Genomic DNA, 18,998 nt, shown 5'->3' on the forward strand with positions numbered 1-18,998 from the left:
CATATTAGTACACTTATATACATATATATTCTATATAATGTAGTTTATATACACACAATTTAGAATTGTAGGATCACAGAATCCTTAAGGCTGAAAAAGACCTCTAAGATCATACTATATATATATTTATTGGAATTTTTATATATGTGGTTCTTGAAAGTATTAGATGTTTATATAGAGTGCTTCAGCTGCAGAAAGCTTTTTTACGTTTCTATAAATATGAATAACTGTTCTGGGAGTAAACTGGTGATTCTGACAGGCTTAGTGTTCCTGTGGTTCCTTGAACACATGAAATCATAGAATTAAAAATTATCCTGAGCTGGAAGGGACCCACCAGGACCATCCAGTCCAACCCCTGGCCCTGCACAGACACTCCAACAATCCCACCCTGTCCCTCAGAGTGTTGTCCAAACCCTCCTGGAGCTCTGGCAGCCTTGGGGCTGTGCCCACTGCCCTGGGGAGCCTGGGCAGTGCCCAACCACCCTCTGGGGGAAGAACCTTTACCTGAGATCCAACCTGAGCCTGCCCTGACACAGCTCCAGCCCTTCCCTGGGTGCTGTCCCTGGGCACAGGGGGTGGAGATCAGAGCTGCCCCTCATGAGGAAGCTGCAGACCCCGAGGTCTGACCTCAGCCTAAATGTATTTATTCTTCTGTTTTGTCACACCCCGAGGAAGATCTTCATTTACACGAGCATGGACTTAAGTCGTTAGTGATGGTCAGGTTCAAACTTTCACTGCAATGACAACTGACTTTGGGGTTTTTAGAGAGAACAGAACTTTTTATGAGTGCTTAAAGGTGATGCTTAATATGGAGAGACTTCTACCTTACTCTTCCCTTCAGCCGTGCCCGCCCAGGACACGCACTGGGAGAGGGTTTGGGGAAAGCCAGGTCTCCAGTTGAAACTGTTTCCCTGTTGGCATCACTGGGAGATGTTCATCTGAAGTGACATGGAGCGATTCCGGTGTCCATGATGGGAATTCATTGTCGCACCTGAACGTGTCTGTTTGGTCTTAAACTCATTTCAGCCTCTGAGAAATCCCTCGTCTCCAAGATTTGTCACATCTCTGGTACCACAGGAAGACCTTCTAGTGGAAGGTGTCCCTGCCCATGGCAGGGGGTTGGAACGAGATGGTCTTGAAGGTCCCTTCCAATCCAAACCATTCTGGGATTTTGTGGAGACTCTCAATTTTTATTTTGACTGCTATAGATGAATTGCAAGGGGAGTTTTTTTGCTGTTTTCTCTTTTGTTTCTTCCTCTGCACCTCTGACTATTTTCCTCCAGCTTCTATTGTTAGATAAAAACCAGCAGGGCTGTGCCAACCAGCAGAAACAAGTGTCCACATCTTTTTTCCTTTTTTATCTTACAGATAAAAGGACCCATCATAATGGATTTAAGCTGAAAGAGGACAGATTTAAATTGGATTTTTCACGAGGGCCTGGAGTACCAGGACAAAGGGGAATGGCTTCCCACTGCCAGAGGGCAGGGATAGATGGGATATTGGGAAGGAATACCTGGCTGGGAGGGTGGGGAGGTTCTGGCACAGGTTGGGCAGAGAAGCTGTGGCTGCCCCTGGATCCCTGGAAGTGTCCAAGGCCAGGTTGGAGCAACCTGGGCTAGAGGAAGGTGTCCCTGCCCATGGCAGGGGGTTGGAAATGGTCTTTTAAGTTCCCTCCCAACTCAAACCATCTGTGTTTCTATGATTCTATACCAAGGTTTGCTTGAAAGATAATACAATTTTATACCTTTAATTCCTTGCCTTCCATAAAGGATTCAGTGCAGGACCAGGATCACAGACCACTGTTGTTTTTTCTTTTCAGAGTCGCCTGAAGGAAGCAGTGCAGCTCTTGGAGGATTACAAACATGGCACTCTGCCCCCAGGAGTCACCAACAAGGAGGTGAGAGGGAAAAACCTTTATTAAAATTCCTGCTTATTCCTTCGGTTACAAGTGTTTGTGGAGGGTTTTTTGTGTTTGTTTTTTTTTTTTTTTGAACCAGTCATGAAAACTTTTATATATGAAGTATTTTTCTGATTTTTGGAGCAAGGCGCAGCGTTTCCACAGCCAAGTTTTTAGGTGAAATGGGATTGCCTGGCCTTTGAAGGAAGGTGGGATTCCTGAACACCCTCACTCATCCATCTTTGATACTCAAACAGGGTGGGCAGGATGAGGTGGGGGGTTTATGCTGTGTCTGTGGTCAAATGGATATTTTTGGTGTTTCTACTGGTGAAATCCTGTCCTGGCTTCTCTTGCAAACTGCGCTCGTAAAATTAAAACCAAACCCACGTAATTTTCTTTTTTTTTTTTTATCTGAATGAAACCTTCTTGTCAGCCCTGTAGCTTCTTGTACCAGCAGCTGTGAGGCATCAGCCCCTTCCCCTCCAGCGTTCATGTTGGTTATAATAATTGTCATTTCTCCACAGAAATAAACACACAAACCAACATAAAACCCTCTGGATGTCCTCGTGTTGCAGGTTGTACCATCAGTAGTGGTGCTTCTTGTTGGGTGACGTTCCTGCTGTTAGGCTGGAAGCTGCAGGAGGTTGTGGGACATCCCCCCCCCCCTTGATGGGAAGGTCTTAGCAGAGTTTTTGGGGCAGTTGCTGAGAAAAGGGTCGGTTTTGGTAGAACTTTGGGACAGAGGGACAAGCTGGGTGATCTCTCCAAGACCCCATCACTCCTGCTTTTTGGGCTTGTGGCTGCTATTTATCTACACATCGAACCTGTGGAAGCAGAGATTAATATTTTAGAGGGGTTAGGCTGCTTTTTGAGCCTTTTACCTCCAAATCTGTGTCATGAAACAAAAATTATGAATTTTCTGGCTGTTCCCTTGAACTCTTTTCCTTCCCTGTCCACGTGTGGCCACCCGACCACAACACGGACCCAGGGGCTTTTTTGTGATCCCTGTTTGTGCAACCACCACAAAATATTTAATTTCTACTTAATTTAATGTCATATAAAGAACAGGATGAAGGGATTGGCAGAGTTACTAGAGGGGATATAAAAGCAAGGGGTACCAAAGGACCAGGGCACCTCCCAAAAAAAGAAAGCAGCAGTGGAAATGGTGGAGAACTCTTCTTCCTGTCGGTCAAATAACCTCTTTTATATTTTTATTTCCTGTTCCCAAGTGATAATTTCTCCCTGTGATAGACAAATACAGCAGGTAAATGGAGAAAATTCAAATTTGTGTTGTCTTTAAAAAGTGGCAACTGGCGTGGTAGGAGCTGTCTTGGGAAAGAGGCACAAAAGAAAAGAAATGGGAAATATCCCCTCCCTGCATGTCACAAGGCATTGCCCTCCTGGTGTTTTGGTGTCACTGCACTCCTTCAACCACAATCTGATGGTAAGGAAAGAGAACCCGGGGTTGGGAAAGGAGAAAAGCTGGGAGTGATGCAGCAGCAGATGACTCAGTTCCCATCTGCCTCCAGGCAGATGACACCCAAGTCATCCCTTGTGCAAACCACGCAGACTTTTGACCTACATTTTGCACGGTGACAAACCCAGGCTATTCCCAGAGTTCATTCAGAACTGCAGGGGGAGAGAGCAAGGAAAAGCATCGTGGGTTTTGTTTGACTCAGCCATGACATCGTTTGCGGGAGGGGAAACCTGTGCAAGCTGGAGGGCTCTGAGTGTGAAATGAAGGTGTGGGGCAGAGGAGGAGAGAGGATGTGATGGCAGAAATGCCTTTCCTAGAGAAATGGCAGCACATCAGTGTAAAAAATAACGGGGTTTGTAGTAACATCCTGACTCGGTTTTAAGCTGAAGAGGGTAGATTTAAATGGGATAGTGGGAAGAAATTCTTCCCTGTGAGGGTGGAGAGGCCCTGGCACAGATTGGGCAGAGAAGCTGTGACTGCCCCTGGATCCCTGGAAGTGTCCAAGGCCAGGCTGGAGCAACCTGGGCTAGTGGAAGGTGTCCCTGCCAATGGCAGGGGGTGGGACTGGATGGGCTTTAAAGTTCCCTTCCACAACAAACCATTCCATGATTCCGTGGGTAGATCCCATCAAAGCTGAATTTTTGCCTGGGGAACCACAACCACTCCAAAGAGAGTGAAGATGGAAGGGACCTGGAAGCAGGTGACAATCAGAGCCCAACCTCCCCCCTCCTGTCAGGGAGTTGCAGAGCCAGAAGGTCCCCCCTGAGCCTCCTTTTCTCCAGGCTGAGCCCCCCCAGCTCCCTCAGCTGCTCCTGCTGCTCCAGCCTCTTCCCCAGCTCTGTTCCCTTCCCTGGACACGCTCCAGCCCCTCTATGTCCTTCTTGTTGTGAGGGACCCAAAACTGTTCCTGTTATTGGAGGTGTGGAGAAGTCTTACTGCAGCCCAGCTCCCAGGAGCCTGCCCAGTGAAGATGGATAAAATCATCAAATGCTGTTGGCTCCTGTGTGTTCCATCTGGGTGAAGGTGAAATTTGAACCAAAGGACACCTGCAGAACACGTTTTTGCTTCCCTCAAGCTAAGTTTTCCCATATTTATGCCTTTTCTGTGCACCACTGTCTGCAGGGTGGAACTCTGGCTACGAGGCATTAACAATTTGCAGTTGTTCTGGTCCTAAAGTGGGAAAGGGATGTGATGCAGCTCTGGGGAGGTGCATGGGCTAATGTTGGAATGAAGGACTGACCCATCTGATGTTTTATGTAGCTGATGGCTGAGTGTCACACACTCCTCTGATGCACTGATGTGTTGCCACAGGCAGGCAGGAGAGAGCAGATGAGTGGTAATTTGATTTTTGACTGATTTGAGGGTTTTTTTTTCCCCCCTCTTTGACTGTGATCAGAGCTAATCCTTTTGTGTTCACCGTGGGCAAGAAGTGTAAGATGGAGCAGTGACTTGGCTCATCTCATGTTTTGTATCTGAGAGAGGAGAAATTGCTGTTATTACTCATCAGAAAGGCTGAGCAGAACTTCAGTGATGCTCAAGAGAGCAGAACTCGGCTTTATCTTCTTGGTTTAAGAGCTGATTTGGGTTTAGTTGCTCAACCCCCCCCCCGAAAAATGCAATTGCTGCCCTTTAAAACAGGCTCTTCAGGCATGGCTTGGACACAACACGTGCAGAGAAGAGATGCCTGAGTAGTCTCCCATTTCACAATCAGAACGAAAATCACGACCACCAAAAATCAAGACTTTAAAAATAACGGTTTGGGCAGAGTTTTAAAGCATTAGTTCTCTAAGAACCCAGCGCTTTCCCCCTTCCCCCCTTCAAATATCAGCTTTTGAGATCGAGGAGACAGGTTGTTTTGACAGAGCGTTTCGCTGATCTCCCGACGGATCCACTTTGGTGGAGCGGCGCGTTTGACAGTGCTCAAATTCCTCCTTTTTTTTTTTCTTTCCCCCCCCCCTTCCTCATTCAGAAATCCGTGGTTCTCGGGAAGGATGGCAGGCAGGCAGTAGCTGGGAGCCTCGTGGCAGCTCTGTCGCTCGCTGAAATGGTTTCACCACGTGAAAAAAATGGAAAACAGGAGAGCCTAAAGCTATGTCACGTCAAGCGTCTCCTCCACGCGCGTCTCCTTGACAGGGCTCTCGTGGAACGAGCCTTTTTCTCTTCTGCGTTTTTTTCCCAGGCAGATTTTTCAAAATGAGCCGAGATGGAACAGTTAGGGGCTATCTAAAGCAAAAAAAAAAACACCAAAAAAACCTCTGAAGAGACATGATCATTAAAGAAAAAAGCTCCGAAGAGTCGTAATTGTACTTTTACCAGCTCCCCATGAGCGGTTTCCAGAATCAACGCTGCTCTCTCCGAGATGATTCCCAGACACCAACACTTCCAACACCTACAGCTCTGCCCCTTTCAGGTCTCTCACACTCATCCAGTAATTCTTGGTTTTGCTCTCGGAGTGATTTTGCTGCTCAGGAAAACGACCATTAACTCAAGGTGGTAAAATCCCATTTCTTGGGCGTCATTAGCAAAAATGAAGAATTGATCCCTTGGCTGTCGATAGCTGCTGGACTGCTGAGAGCTCCTTATTGAGGGTTTATCCCTACATTAGAAAGATGTTTTAAAAACATGATTTTGATCACTGCTGTATCAATTATTTAGTCAGCAAAACAGAGGAGAAGTAGCTGCTCCATCAGGATTTATTCAGAGCAAGAAAACCCTCTCCAGTCGCCACTTCTTCAGCTTAGCTTGTTTTTTTTATTTAAATATTTAACAGCCAGACTTGTTTTTTGTTAAATACGAAGTTGAGTGGTTCACATTCCACTTATTAAAACCCCACCAACTCAAAGTATTCTGTGTAGGGGAAATACCCCACACTGTCGTTGATCCCCCTCTCTGACAGGCTCATGAATTTGTATTTTTTCCTCAAAACAAAAAGATATTCTCGGTAATGCAACTATTTGGGGTGTTTTTTCTGTTCCCTTGGTTGTGTGGGTTAAATATTTTAAAAGGATTAGAGGAGAGCTTGGAGGAGAAACCCCCGAAAACCTTGGGAAGGTTTGGTCTCCTGGTGGGGGATTTTGGGTGGCTCAGTGTCAGGTGATTGGACTCCACAGATCCAGAAGGGTTTGATGGAGGAAACAGCTGTTTCTTATCATGGTTTAGAAGTACAAATCTATGCTGTGAAAACACCAAGAGAAGTGGTGGGCTTAGTGAACTTCTTGTGCCTTGATTCTGTTTGGTGACCGTGTCCATCAGGGGAGAGGGTAAGTAATTCAAAGGGCTGGTGTGTCATCTGATGGCCTGTATCCCCTTTCATCTCCCTGTCCCAGGGGAAGCTGGAAAACAGTAGGATACTTAGAAGTGGAGGGGGGGGGAAAGGAAATGTGTAGGATTCATGTTGATGGGAGAAACTGGTTCTGTTGTCGTTTGTGTGCCATCTTTTCCTGTAGGTGTTGTATTTATGGAATTGAAGAATGGTTTGGAAAGGGTTGGAAGGGACCTTAAAGATCATCCAGTTCCACCCCCTGCCATGGGCAGGGACACCTTCCATTAGACCAGGTTGCTCCAAACCCTGTCCAGTGTGGCCTTGGACACTTCCAGGGATCCAGGGGCAGCCACAACTTCTCTGCCCAACCTGGGCCAGGGCCTCCCCACCCTCACAGCCAAGAATCTCTTCCCAATATCCCATCTATCCCTGCCCTCTGGCAGTGGGAAGCCATTCCCTGTGTCCTGTCCTTCCATGCCTTGTCCTCAGTTCCTCTCCAGCTCTCCTGGAGCCCCTTTAGGCCCTGCCAGGGGCTCTCAGCTCTCCCTGGAGCCTTCTCTTCTCCAGGGGAACCCCCCCAGCTCTCCCAGCCTGGCTCCAGAGCAGAGGGGGCTCCAGCCCTCGGAGCATCAACATGTTATTGCCCTTCTAGAAGAATTCCTTCGTACATTCTTTGCACTTTGTGCTCCTTATTTAACCACAGAACCATGGAATGGTTTGGATTTGAAAAGACCTTCAAGACCACCCAGTTCCACCCCCCTTCCATGGGCAGGGACACCTCCCGCTGTCCCAAGTTGCTCCTTTAAGTGATCTCACTGTACTTAACCAACATTTTTGTTTAGCCAGCACTCCTCACAGCCCACCTCAGGAGAGAGAGGTGTGGTAGGAGTCCCAGTGCTGGAGCCATTGGTCCTGGTGGTTCCACGGTTGGCTCCCGGGGTTGGCGGGATCCGGGATCCGTCCCCGCGCGCGGAGCTCCGGTGGCTGCTGCGATCGGCGAGTGGGTAGGTGAGAATGACACACACGAGTGCACTGGGAGCCAATTTGCAGCAGAAGGTATAGACTGTAACATATCCAATTCCAAACAGGGCAGGCAATTCCTCAGACTGCCTCCTGGAGGGAATCTCCACTGGAGTAAAAAGGTTCCGGTCGGGGGGGAATCGTTTCTCCTCTGAAAAACAAGGGCTGTAAAATACCAGCCTGACAAACAAGGAGGAAGAGCCAGCTCGCTTAAGCATGGACGTTTTCCCTGTTTTGGGAATGTTAGTGCTGGGGTTTAGCCTCAAACCAAAAGGCTGTACCAACTGCAGGGCATAATGATGTGGCTTTTGTCCTTTATCCTCGGGCTTCTTTGCCTAATTTGTAGGATTGCATCTGTGTCCTCTGTGTGCGCGAGTCCCTTTCCCAACCTGTCCAACAGACCAGCACAGATTGGAGGAACAGATTGATGCTGGCATGTCAGCAGTGGGAAAAGTTGAGGGAAGCAGCACTCGGCGGCTATCGGCTCCAGAGGGATGGAAATCATTCCCTGGTTAGGACACAGCTGCTTTTTCTGGAGGATTTCTGTGCTCCAGGAATGTGCACGGCAGAAAAACCCTTTTCAAGGCTGTCCGTGTTTAGGCACCAAAGATCTGCCTTGGAAGGATTGCAGTGAGGGATATTTCACGAGGAACTTCAGGTTTGCCTTCCAGTTCTTCCCCAAAAACACCTTATAGTTTGTTTTTCTCAGCTGGAATTCCCTGCAGTCATTCCACACTGGAACTGCATTCCTGACGTGTCCAGCAAAACATGTCCTTTGTGGGCTGAGTCATTTTGGGCTTTGAAATTGGGGTGGGAATAGCTGCTGAGCTCTCAGCTTGGTATCACTGCTTAATATCACTGCTCATCAGCCTGACAGGGCTCCAAATATTCAATATTTGGAATGCTTCAGGCTGATGGAAGTTGGGATCAGAGCCCTGATTTGCTCCATTTGTAGGTTCATACCACTCTGTCCTAAAAATTCACTGTCTAAACAAGAAGTAGGATATAGTCTAAGAAATACAGTGATGAAGGTTCATCATCCTCTTCTACCATCCCTCTGTCCCCTCGGTCCCGATCTCAGGTTGGCACCCCCGGCTTCTCCCTGTGGTCCTGCCAGCAGAGAGAGGTAAAGAGCCACAGAATAGCAGGAATGTGCCTTGAATGAGGACTCTCCAGGGTGAGTGATGCTTTTTCCCTGCAAGGTTTTTTTTATTTTTTTTAATGCCAAGAAGAGATTTATAAACTTGTGTCATTCGCTCAAAGCCACCCCTTGGACGTACAACAGCCCGAGTCTCGTGGAGATCACTTAAAGGTGCCCCCCACAGTGAAGGTGCTGCCTTATTAAATTTATCTTTGCCTGGATTTCAGATGTGAACTGGCACAAATTTGATCTGTGCCCAGAATATTGCAGGGAAGGTGCGATGCCATGGCAGCTCTGAGGCAGCACTGCCATGTCTCTGCTCCCGGCCATGTGTTCCCACCTCCCTGCTGCCTTGCACTGGCACAGCTGGTTGGTTCAGGGAGCTGATCTTAATAAAAACTAAAGCTCCCTTCCCCCACTCCCAAAATGCTTCGTTTTACGCCTTTGACTCCCTGTATTTTTCGCTCTGATCTGTGTTGTCTTGTGCAATGTGAGGGATGAGATGCACACCTCGGATCGGGAGGGGTGGTGGGGCTGTGGTGCCATAAACAACCAGCTCGAGCTGCCCAAAGTGAGATAAACCTGTGGTGGAGGTAGGAAATTAATCCAGGGATCATAAAACCAAGAATGAACATCTTGAGCTGTGGGTCTTTTGTGGATCTGTAGCCCTGAGACACCGGAGTTTGAGATTTTTGGTGCATCTTCCTCTTTGCTGTAGGATCATAGGCTGGTTCAGGCTGGAGAGTACCTCAGGAGGTCATCTAGTCCAACCCAGCTCCCTAGATTTACTGTTGGAATTCTACCTGTTCATTTGACTGTGTGTTTACTTGTACATCAAGATGCACAAACATCTATTTGTTAGGAAACAAGGTCTCAGCCAGAGAACTCTTGATTTTGTACCCTTGGCTCCACCCTCAAAGCTTCACCCCTCAGCATCAGGGGGCGGTTGGAGGGGGGAAAAAAAAAGAACCAAAAAAATTAAAAATAACCCCGAGCTGAATGAAAAATGCAGCTTTTTGAACCTGTCCCTTGGAGACAGACATTTGCTATTCTCCAGCCAGCCCCTTCCCGCGAGCGTTGGCGGAGCACGAACCGTGGTGTGTCAGTTGTGACTTCTCACTCTTCAGCCTTTCCAAATGCAGTTTTGGCAACTTGCTGTTTTGAAACTGTTTCATTTCTTCCCCATTAGTATCAGTGAAGTGAAAAGAGGCTCAGCAGCCTAATGGGCATATATTTATTGCTGTGTTCTTCCCTCAATCATGTTAGCAGCGGGAAGAGCCGCTCACGCCGTCCCAGACACAGCAGAGAACAATGAATCTATCAGAGACTAAACAGGAACCCTTTTGGGGAATAATGGCTTTTCTTAACAGTGTTGATGAAGAGCGAAGAGGCCCATTTGCAGTAAACTGTAATTTTTTTCCCCTCTGGTCTCTTGCAGGATCTGATGAAACGTAGATATATGGCTTGTCCTGCTGCTCCCTTTTCTTGGCAAGAAAGTGCCAGTTTGCTGCTCCAAGGGCTGAACTTGGACTTTCTGTCTTCTGCAATCTAAATATTCCCTGTGGCACCGAGTTGGACATTTTAGGCATCATTTCAGACCATCAGAGGACAAAAGGTCCATAGGGAGCTGTAGGTTAATGCACCTCAAAGAACCCACTCTGAATCACTGGGTGCTGCTCCTGATGCTCTTGCTCAGTTACAAACTGGCTTTGTTTCAGCTCAGCATTTCAGGATTAAAGGAGTTGATCTAAAGCCACGTCTAGATTACAAATCAGATTAGATTTGTGAGCTTCCTGTGGCTTAAAATGAGATGAGATGAAGCCAATCTGATCTGGAGCAACCCAGCTGGATTAGCAAGCCTGGCTTCCCAAGCAGGGGTGTTGGACCAGATGGCCTTTAAAGGTCCCTTCCAACCCAAATGGTTTAATGATGGTATCATTAACCAGTGATACCAATGGTGCCAACATAGATACCAATCTAAATTCTTCTCCAACCCTGGTGCAAGTGATGGTTTTCAGTGAGCGGTTCTTATTCTGCTGAAGTCTTTCCAGTAGGATGCTGGGAGGATTAATTATTTAATGTTTATTGAGTGCTGTGAGGCTGCACAGTGTTCTTTCAGTGCTGGCTTATTTTGTCAGTCAGGACTTGATTCTGGTTCCACCTACACTTGGTTTGGATCTGTGTAAATCCGTGTGTTGCGCTGGAATTGCTCGTGAATTCCAATGTGGTTCCCAACATCAAGGCACAGGGAGGTGACTCAGCCAGTGCTCTTCAAGGTGTGGATTTGTCCAAAGGTTTTATGGATCTGCACATGGGCAGGAGCTGGGACTCAGCAGCACCAGGGCAGTGCCCATCCCCTGTGCTGGCACTGCTGAGGCACCTCCAGCCCTGGGGGCAGCTCTGGGACCCTCAGACAGGAGAGACATGGAGGGGCTGGAGTGTGTGCAGGGAAGGGAACGGAGCTGGAGAAGGGGCTGGAGCACCTGGAGCAGCTGAGGGAGCTGGGGGGGCTCAGCCTGGAGAAAAGGAGGCTCAGGGGGGACCTTCTGGCTCTGCAACTCCCTGACAGGAGGGGGGAGCCGGGGGGGGCTCTGCTCCCAGGGAACAAGGGACAGGAGGAGATGAAATGACCTCAAGCTGTGCCAGGGGAGGTTTAGGTTGGATATCGGGGAAAATTCCTTCCTGGAAAGGGTTGTCCAGCCCTGGCACAGCTGCCCATCTCTGGAGGGATTTCAAAGCTGTGTGGATGTGGCACTTGGGGACATGGGTCAGTGGTGACCTTGGCAGTGCTGGTTTGATGGTTGGACTCGATGATCTTGGAGGGCTTTTCCAACCTAAACAATTCCAAGATTCCATGATTCTATTCTGTGACTCACTGATGCTTAAGACAGCAAAAGAATTCTCCATTGGCATCCAAGAAGAGCAGTGGCTTCTGGAACCTCTTCTGCTGACTTATTTCCCTGCCAGGTGAGAGCAGAAAATGTACAGATACCCTTTAGGATTTATCCCTTGTGTGGAATCACTTGAGCTTTATCTCCTTAGAGCTAAAACCTTCTTAACATAAAGATTTTAGGAGCAGGGTTGGAAAAGCTCCAATGGTGAGATTTCCTACTGAGGAGCAAGTGCAGACAGTGGTTTTTGTTACCTTGTTTTCCATATTTGTTAGGAAAGCCAGGCAGCAAATTCTGTATCTATTAGCAGGTGGAGTTGGGCACCTCAGCCGGGTTTACAGGCCTTCAGGTGACATTAAAAGTGGACCCAAAAGCTCTGGGATTCCACCATTATAAATCTTGCTGAAAGCCTCCAGCCCTCCCTGAACGCTTTGGCTGGAGCTTGTTTGTCTCTGCGTTAAATATCACTTTCCAAGAAGTGGGATTTTGGGACTGGAGCTGGAGAGAAGTGGGAGAAAGCCACGCGAAGCAGGAGTGATCGCACTGCTGGGGGAGAAAACCACGGGTGGGGAGCGAAGCAGAACGTGTAGTGGCTCTGTCAGGCTGCACCAAAACTGCCTCCAGCTGGCAAGTGGTGTTTCATTTTAGTGAAATACTAAAAATAAAGAGATATTTATTTGCCTTCGTGTCACCTGCTGAGAGGTGATGCCGGGAGAGGACCGACCGCCGTAAATGCCTTGAATGAGTAGGAAGGCAGCAGGGAAAATCGTGGAATAATAGAATGGTTTGGGGTTGGAAGGGATCTTAAAGACCATCTATTTTCAAAACAAAGGGACACCTTCCACTAGACCAGGTTACTCCGAGCCCTGTCCAGCCTGGCCTTGTGGTGCTGGAAGAGGTGATGATGTGTTGGAAGGCTCAGTGCAGTGGGAGCTTGGGAGGTCTCAATCCATGACCCTGTAAACTCAAAAACAATAAAAAAGTCTCAGAAGCAGAGTGAAATAAAGGTGGAATTATATCAGTGAGAAGCACCTTGTCTGGGATGATCCCCCTATTGCAGCAAGTGGGGCTTGAGGGGTGAGGCCATGGATGGATGTTCTTCCCTGTCTGTGTTTCCTGCAGGCTCCACCTTCTTGCCAAAAAGGCCACGAGGAGCAGTTTCAAATGGGAATGTCCCATGGGACAACCAGCAAAAGGGGTCATGTGAATTTTCCAGTGTGTTTAACCTTATAACCCTCCCGGTACCCAATGAAGCCTGGGAGACTGTTTGCAAGGGCCTGGAGTGCCAGGACAAGGGGGAACAGCTTCCTGCTGCCAGAGGGCAGAGTTAGATGGGATATTGGGAAGAAATTCTTCCCTGTGAGGGTGGTGAGGCCCTGGCACAGGATTGAGTCCAACCAGCACTGCCAAGGCCACCACTAACCAATGTCCCCAAGTGTCACATCCACACAGTTTTTAAATCCCTTCAGGGATGCTGATTCCACCACATCCCTGGACAAAGTGCAGTGAATCCAGAGAATTTACTGCAGGAGGTATTTAATTTGTTGTAGATGCGTGTTAGAGAGGATGAGTCCCACCCCTGGTGTCCTACTCTGGCCATTTCACTCCCAATTAAGGGACCCAGAATGGAGTTAGAACTTGTTCAGAACCATCACTTGTGATCCCAGATCCCCCTGATGTGTTCCTCCATGAGCTTCCCAAGCACAGTAAGTTGTTCCTTTTGAGGAAGGTTTTATTTTTTTAATTTTTTTTTCCTCTCTTCCCTCTGGTTTCATGTCATTTAAACAATTTGGGTTACTGGGAAGGCACACCTGGATTTGGAGGCTGTCCCTCCCAAGGGCCACACACGTGACAGCAGTTTGCTCTTCCTCAGAACGAGCTTTGCTGCATCACACATTCCGCTCCCAACACCCAATATTTGGAATTCAGTGTGGGATAGATAAGCTGAGCTTTGCTTTAATAAACCTCACAGCTCCCAGAGTGTGAAACTCCTGGCAGTTTCTGACAGGGGTGCAAACTCCGGGCTGTTACCTTATTAAAATCAAGATCTGGTGGGTGCAGGGGGGAATCTCGTGGAAGAACATCCCTGATGGAGCAGGAAGGGGGATCAGCAGATATTGAGATAGAACCATGTGTCCACTGGGCTGGACAGTTGAGATAAATTAACTAAAAATGCTCATTCTTCCAATTATTTCCTCTTTGGTCTTGTCCTTGCTCAGGGAATTTTATAAGTTGGTTTGAGTGTGATGGTGCAGAGTCTAACACAGGTAGGCCTGACCAAACAGGATTAACTTTGCAGGACTTAAACCACTGTGTTTCCTCTTACACATTGAGCTCATCTACCTAATTAGTTCTTTGGCTATAATTGTGCCTTGTCCTTATGTGTGTTTAATGTATGTTTTGTCAATAAGGGCTTTTCTCCATAGAATTATTCCTGGTGTGGCATGTCCAGAGCACAGACCCATGGGTTTAAGATCATTTCTTAAATGACAGGACAAGGGCTAATGGTTTTAAACCGAAGGAGGGTTGATTAAAGTTAGAATTAAGGAATAAATTTTACAATGAGGGTGGTGAAACAACCACCAGCCTTTGAGTAACTGGGCTTTGAACAACCTGGTTTAGTGGAAGGTGTCCCTGCCCATGGCAGGGGTTGGAATGAGGTGATTTTTAAGGTCCAGTCCGGGCCATTCCATGATTCTCTGAACTCAGTTATACAGAAACATCACATGCTTATAATGTTTAAGGAAGGATATCAAAGACCACCACAGTCTGAAGAGAACCAAGGCCGTGACGAGGAGATGGAGGCTGGAATAAATCTTGGGGAATAGAAATGATCTTTGGTTGTCAGGACATTCATTAGCATTCCTTTATTTAGCAGCAGAATCGTAGCTTAGAGATAATTTTCCAAAAAAAAATAAAAAATGGAGTGTTATTTAAAGAATCCATCCAACCCAAATCTATGAGTTGACACCTGTCACTATAAAAGCAGTACAGAGGGTACCAGTTCTCCTTGAGAGATGAACCTCCCTCTTATTAAATACAGGAAAATTTCATATCCCACCTAAAACCTCCCCTCTTTCAGCTTGAATCTGTTCTCCTTTGTCCTGTCACTGCTCTTGGAAAAGGGCCTTCTCCATCTTTCTTGTTGGCTCCTTCAGGCACTGAAGGTCACAGTTAGGTCACCTCAAAGCCTTCTCTTCTCCAGGCTGAACAATCCCAATTCTCCCAGCCTTTCCTCACAGCAGAGGTGCCCCATCCCTCTGATCATCTTGGTGCCTCCTCTGGACTCTCTCCAGCAACTCCATGTCCTCCCTGTGCTGAGACCCCAGAGCTCAGGGGGTTTAAAGCTCTGCTGTAGGTGGTGGACAAGGTGGGGAGTGTCTCTTCCTCAAAAAACTGTAACAGAAAGAGAATCCTGGGAAGGATGGATGGAAATTTCACCCAGGAGTCCTGAAATGCTGGTTCTGAGACCGCTTGTGAATAGTCCTGGAGCTGATTCCTCCCTGTCCATGAAGGACATCTCTGTGAAGCAGAGCCTGGTCTGTCCTAGGGGAAGATTCCAGTGGCCACAGGCTGGAGACACTTGTCCATTGCTGGCTGCTTGGAATGGTGGGATGGGTAATGGAATATGTTAATGGTGCTGTAACCCATCTGCTCCTTGTCCTCTGGACTTCTTTGGTGTAATCCCATCTATGACTGATGGTAAAACCCTCAAATCAACCATTTTGAGCCATCAAAGGAGAATAATGGTTGCAGGAGACCCTCCCAGTCCAGCCTGATTATATTTAAAAATGAGAGACTTAATCTAAGGCAAACTGAACACGAATTTGGAGCCTTTCCATGTGCTCCAGTTAGGATTCTCTGCTTTCACACTGGTGTAAATGAGATCAAAATCAGAGCTTGATCTGCCCTGGTGGAAGATTCCAATGGCCACAGGTCAGAGGTTCATCCATTGCTGGCTGCTTGGAATGGTGGGGTTGGTGATGGAATATGTTAATGGTGCTCCAACCCTTCTGCTCCTTATCCTTTGGACTTCTTTGGTGTAATCCCATCTAGGACTGATGGTAAAACCCTAAAATCTACCATTTTGAGCCATCAAAGGAGAATAATGATTGCAGGAGACCCTCCCAGTCCAGCCTGATTATATTTAGCAATGAGAGACTTAATCTAAGGCAAATTGAGCACAAATCTGGAGGCTTTCCATGTGCTCCAGTGATGATTCCCTGCTTTCACACTGGTGTAAATGAGATCAAAATCAGAGCTTGATCTGCCCTGGTGGAAGATGCCAATGGCCACAGGTCAGAGGCTCATCCATTGCTGGCTACTTGGAATGGTGGGGTTGGTGATGGAATATGTTAATGGTGCTCCAACCCTTCTGCTCCTTATCCTTTGGACTTCTTTGGTGTAATCCCATCTAGGACTGATGGTAAAACCCTAAAATCTACCATTTTGAGCCATCAAAGGAAAATAATGGTTGCAGGAGACCCTCCCAGTCCAGCCTGATTATATTTAGCAATGAGAGACTTAATCTAAGGCAAACTGAGCACAAATCTGGAGCCTTTCCATGTGCTCCAGCGAGGATTCTCTGCTTTCACACTGGTGTAAATGAGATCAAAATCTGGCTGCCTCTCCAAGATGGCCGGAGAGAGCGTGAATGAAATCCCTGGGCAAAAATAGAGACTCGCTTCAGCAACGAGCCCCCCTGGCTGGCAAGACTCGTCAGGGAACTGGAGCTACTGAAAAATGCTGCAGACAGAAAATGAATTAGAGGAGGAAAAAAAAAGTGAAAATGAGCTGGCAGAATCTTTAGGTGACTCATCAGGTGCATCTTGTAAAGTCTCTTTCTGAGAAGTAATGAAATCGCGTGTTCTAACAATATTTGCACTGCAGTGGGAAAAGGCATAAATATTGGGATCAATTAATGAAATTAGATAATTTGACCAAAAAAGCCCTGGAGCTGGCTGGGAAACCATCCCTCTTCCTTTTTGCTTGTGTCAGTGCTTGCTGTTGGAGAGGAAAATCCCGTGGTTTCGTTGCATGTTGAGGAGAGGCGAGTTCTGGGCAGCCACTGGGATACATTGGGAATTCACCTGCACCTCCAGGAGTTCCACCTTCACCCCATGGAAGTTCTCAGGCAGGTGCAGAAAAGCCCTGGTAGCTGTCTGGGTGTGCAGCCCCCCACCCCTGGGATTTTAGGATTGGTGAGGGTTGGATCCATCTTGTCTCTGCGTCTCTTCATGTCCTTCCAACCTCTGCTTTCCGACTGAAAAATGGGGAATAATGGTTTTCTTCAAAAAGGGAATTTTTCCTCAGGAAAAAGCCTGTGGATATGCGACCTTTAGATATTCCAGTAACTCGTTGATCATGATGGAGTTCATCACAGAGCTTCAGTTCTGGGGTGTGAGATGAATTTGGAGTGAAACATTGGGGTGGCTGCTATCAGTGGGTCAAATTATGCTATTTGTAATAGAGCAATTATGCTGTTTGTAATGCATTAATTACTTTATTCCAACAGTATTTATATTTGGGGAAGGCACTAAACCTCAGGAGAAGAATGGGGCTTAATTAATCCCCTAAAAATGATGAGACCTGGAGCGTGGGCGTCTATTGTGGAATATAAACCCGGGCGCTTGGGTCGGGATTTTGGTGGGTAATCGTGAGCTCCCCGAGCCAAAAAGAGCCATCACCATCTTCAGCTTTATCAGCAGCAAGAGCAGAACCCATCAGGTTATCCTACCCTTGGATTGGCTCCGGGACAATTGTTGTTGGAATAATTTGTCTGGTTTCTGGCGTCCTCGACTCAAGAGGATGTTGACAAATTGGAAAGATGTAAAAGAGCCACGAGGGTGGTTAAAAGATTGGCAAACGTGCCTTGCCAAGGGAACAGCTCCTGGCTCGCAGCGATTTTGTGTTTTTTTTCCTATAAATGGAGGTTAAAGGGTGGTTTTAGCAGCTCCAAGTACCTGTGGGAAGAGCAAAAATAGACGGTGGTTGTCAGACAGAGGTGGAACACCCGCCGGTGCCGGGGAGATGAAGCCAGGCTTGAGCTGAACAGAACAGTTTTTAAGAGCAAAACTGATGATCTGGTGTGATATTTTATGGGAGTCCTGGTTTTTTCATCCATCTCTAGAATTATCTGTTGTGGTGTTTTTGAGCCCTGGCTTTTCATCCGTGTCTAGAATCGCATACATCAACATTCATTTGATTTTGGAGGTTTTAATTTGCATTTCGGTGTAATTCTTGGAGGAAAACCCTCTGCCTTTATTAACTGTGGGTTTGTGCGTATTCCAGAGCATCTCTTGGTCTTGTGGGTCTCCTCATTAGCCCTACCTGCACCTCATGTTTCTTCCTCAGTGCTCATCGATCTCTGTGATCTGAGCTGGATCTGAGTATTTTGGCGCTGTCAGGAAGCAACAGGCAGAGTTAAAATGAGATTATTTTTTTTTTCCTCTCCACGAGCATTTTTCAGTGTGTTTTCCCTGCAAAAAAAAAAAAAAAAAAAAAAAAGAAAACTAGGGCTGCTTATTCTGTTTATTCTAAACCCAGCTTTTATTTGAAGAGATCCCTGCAGGGATTGCTCCACCTTTGTTCCCTGGAAGCCTCGATTTCCGCAGGAAGCTCATCCGAGGAGGGGCTGTGCTAAATTTACCTTGAGACCTACGTGTGGCAGAGGATTTTCGATTTTGTAAAGCTCAGCTCAAGAGTGTGAGGTCTGGCTGTTGTTGTTCTTTCTTACCAACACAATTCAATACAAATAAAACATTGTCTCTGCCTTGCTGGTCTCGCTGTCCACGCAGATTCGAGGAGCTCGGGGCGTGTAAAGGATCTTTAAATACATCCTGCAAGGATGCAGAAAATGAGTGTTTCGTACCAATCCCTCACATTCATTTACTCCAGCAGCTAAAAGGTGAATCTTTGGGGTTTGGGATAAAACTACACTTTAATTTTTTTTTTAATTTAATATTCTCTTTTATTTTTCTAGCTGTGGGGAGCTCAAAAAATCAAACAGGTAATACACTTTTTTTAATATTTCCTTGTTATTTTCAGCTCTTGCTGCTTTTCCCTCTTTTCCCTAAGCTTTTCCCCTTTTTCCTCTTCTCTGTTATTCCCTTTGCCAGTTGCTGTTTTGCCTTGCCATGGAAATGTAAATGCAGAGAACACTCTGCCACCAAAGAGCCGGAGTTGGGTTTTTTTTTATAAATATATTTATATATTTTGATGTCTTCATTTTCTCCTTCCTGTCTAGTCAAGAGATTTCTTGTCTCCAGTCTTTTGAAAATAGTTTGACAGTTCTTTGGGAAGGCTCGTGG

General features: G+C 46.9%; 1 protein-coding gene across 3 annotated transcripts in view; it reads left to right on the forward strand.

Moving 5' to 3' along the window:
* SFXN5 (sideroflexin 5) overlaps window positions 1-18,998 on the forward strand; it is a 98,768-nt gene that overhangs the window by 19,711 nt on the left and 60,059 nt on the right. The window contains exons 1-4 of one of the 3 annotated variants that reach the window (XM_051798247.1): window positions 1,818-1,897; window positions 7,479-7,640; window positions 8,738-8,833; window positions 18,671-18,697. Coding sequence is in view for 1 of the 3 variants with exons in the window: in XM_051798245.1 (XP_051654205.1) it covers window positions 1,820-1,897; window positions 18,671-18,697 (105 nt within the window). In the remaining 2 variants the exon portion in view is untranslated. Of the gene's footprint in view, window positions 1-1,817; window positions 1,898-7,478; window positions 7,641-8,737; window positions 8,834-18,312; window positions 18,596-18,670; window positions 18,698-18,998 lie in introns of those variants that run through there. The other 2 variants (XM_051798245.1, XM_051798246.1) reach the window with 2 other exon arrangements.

This window comes from Manacus candei, unplaced genomic scaffold, assembly GCF_025592945.1.
Source record: "Manacus candei isolate 608988 ecotype Guabito, Panama unplaced genomic scaffold, ASM2559294v1 h1tg000048l, whole genome shotgun sequence".
In the NCBI taxonomy this organism is placed as follows: Eukaryota; Metazoa; Chordata; class Aves; order Passeriformes; family Pipridae; genus Manacus; species Manacus candei.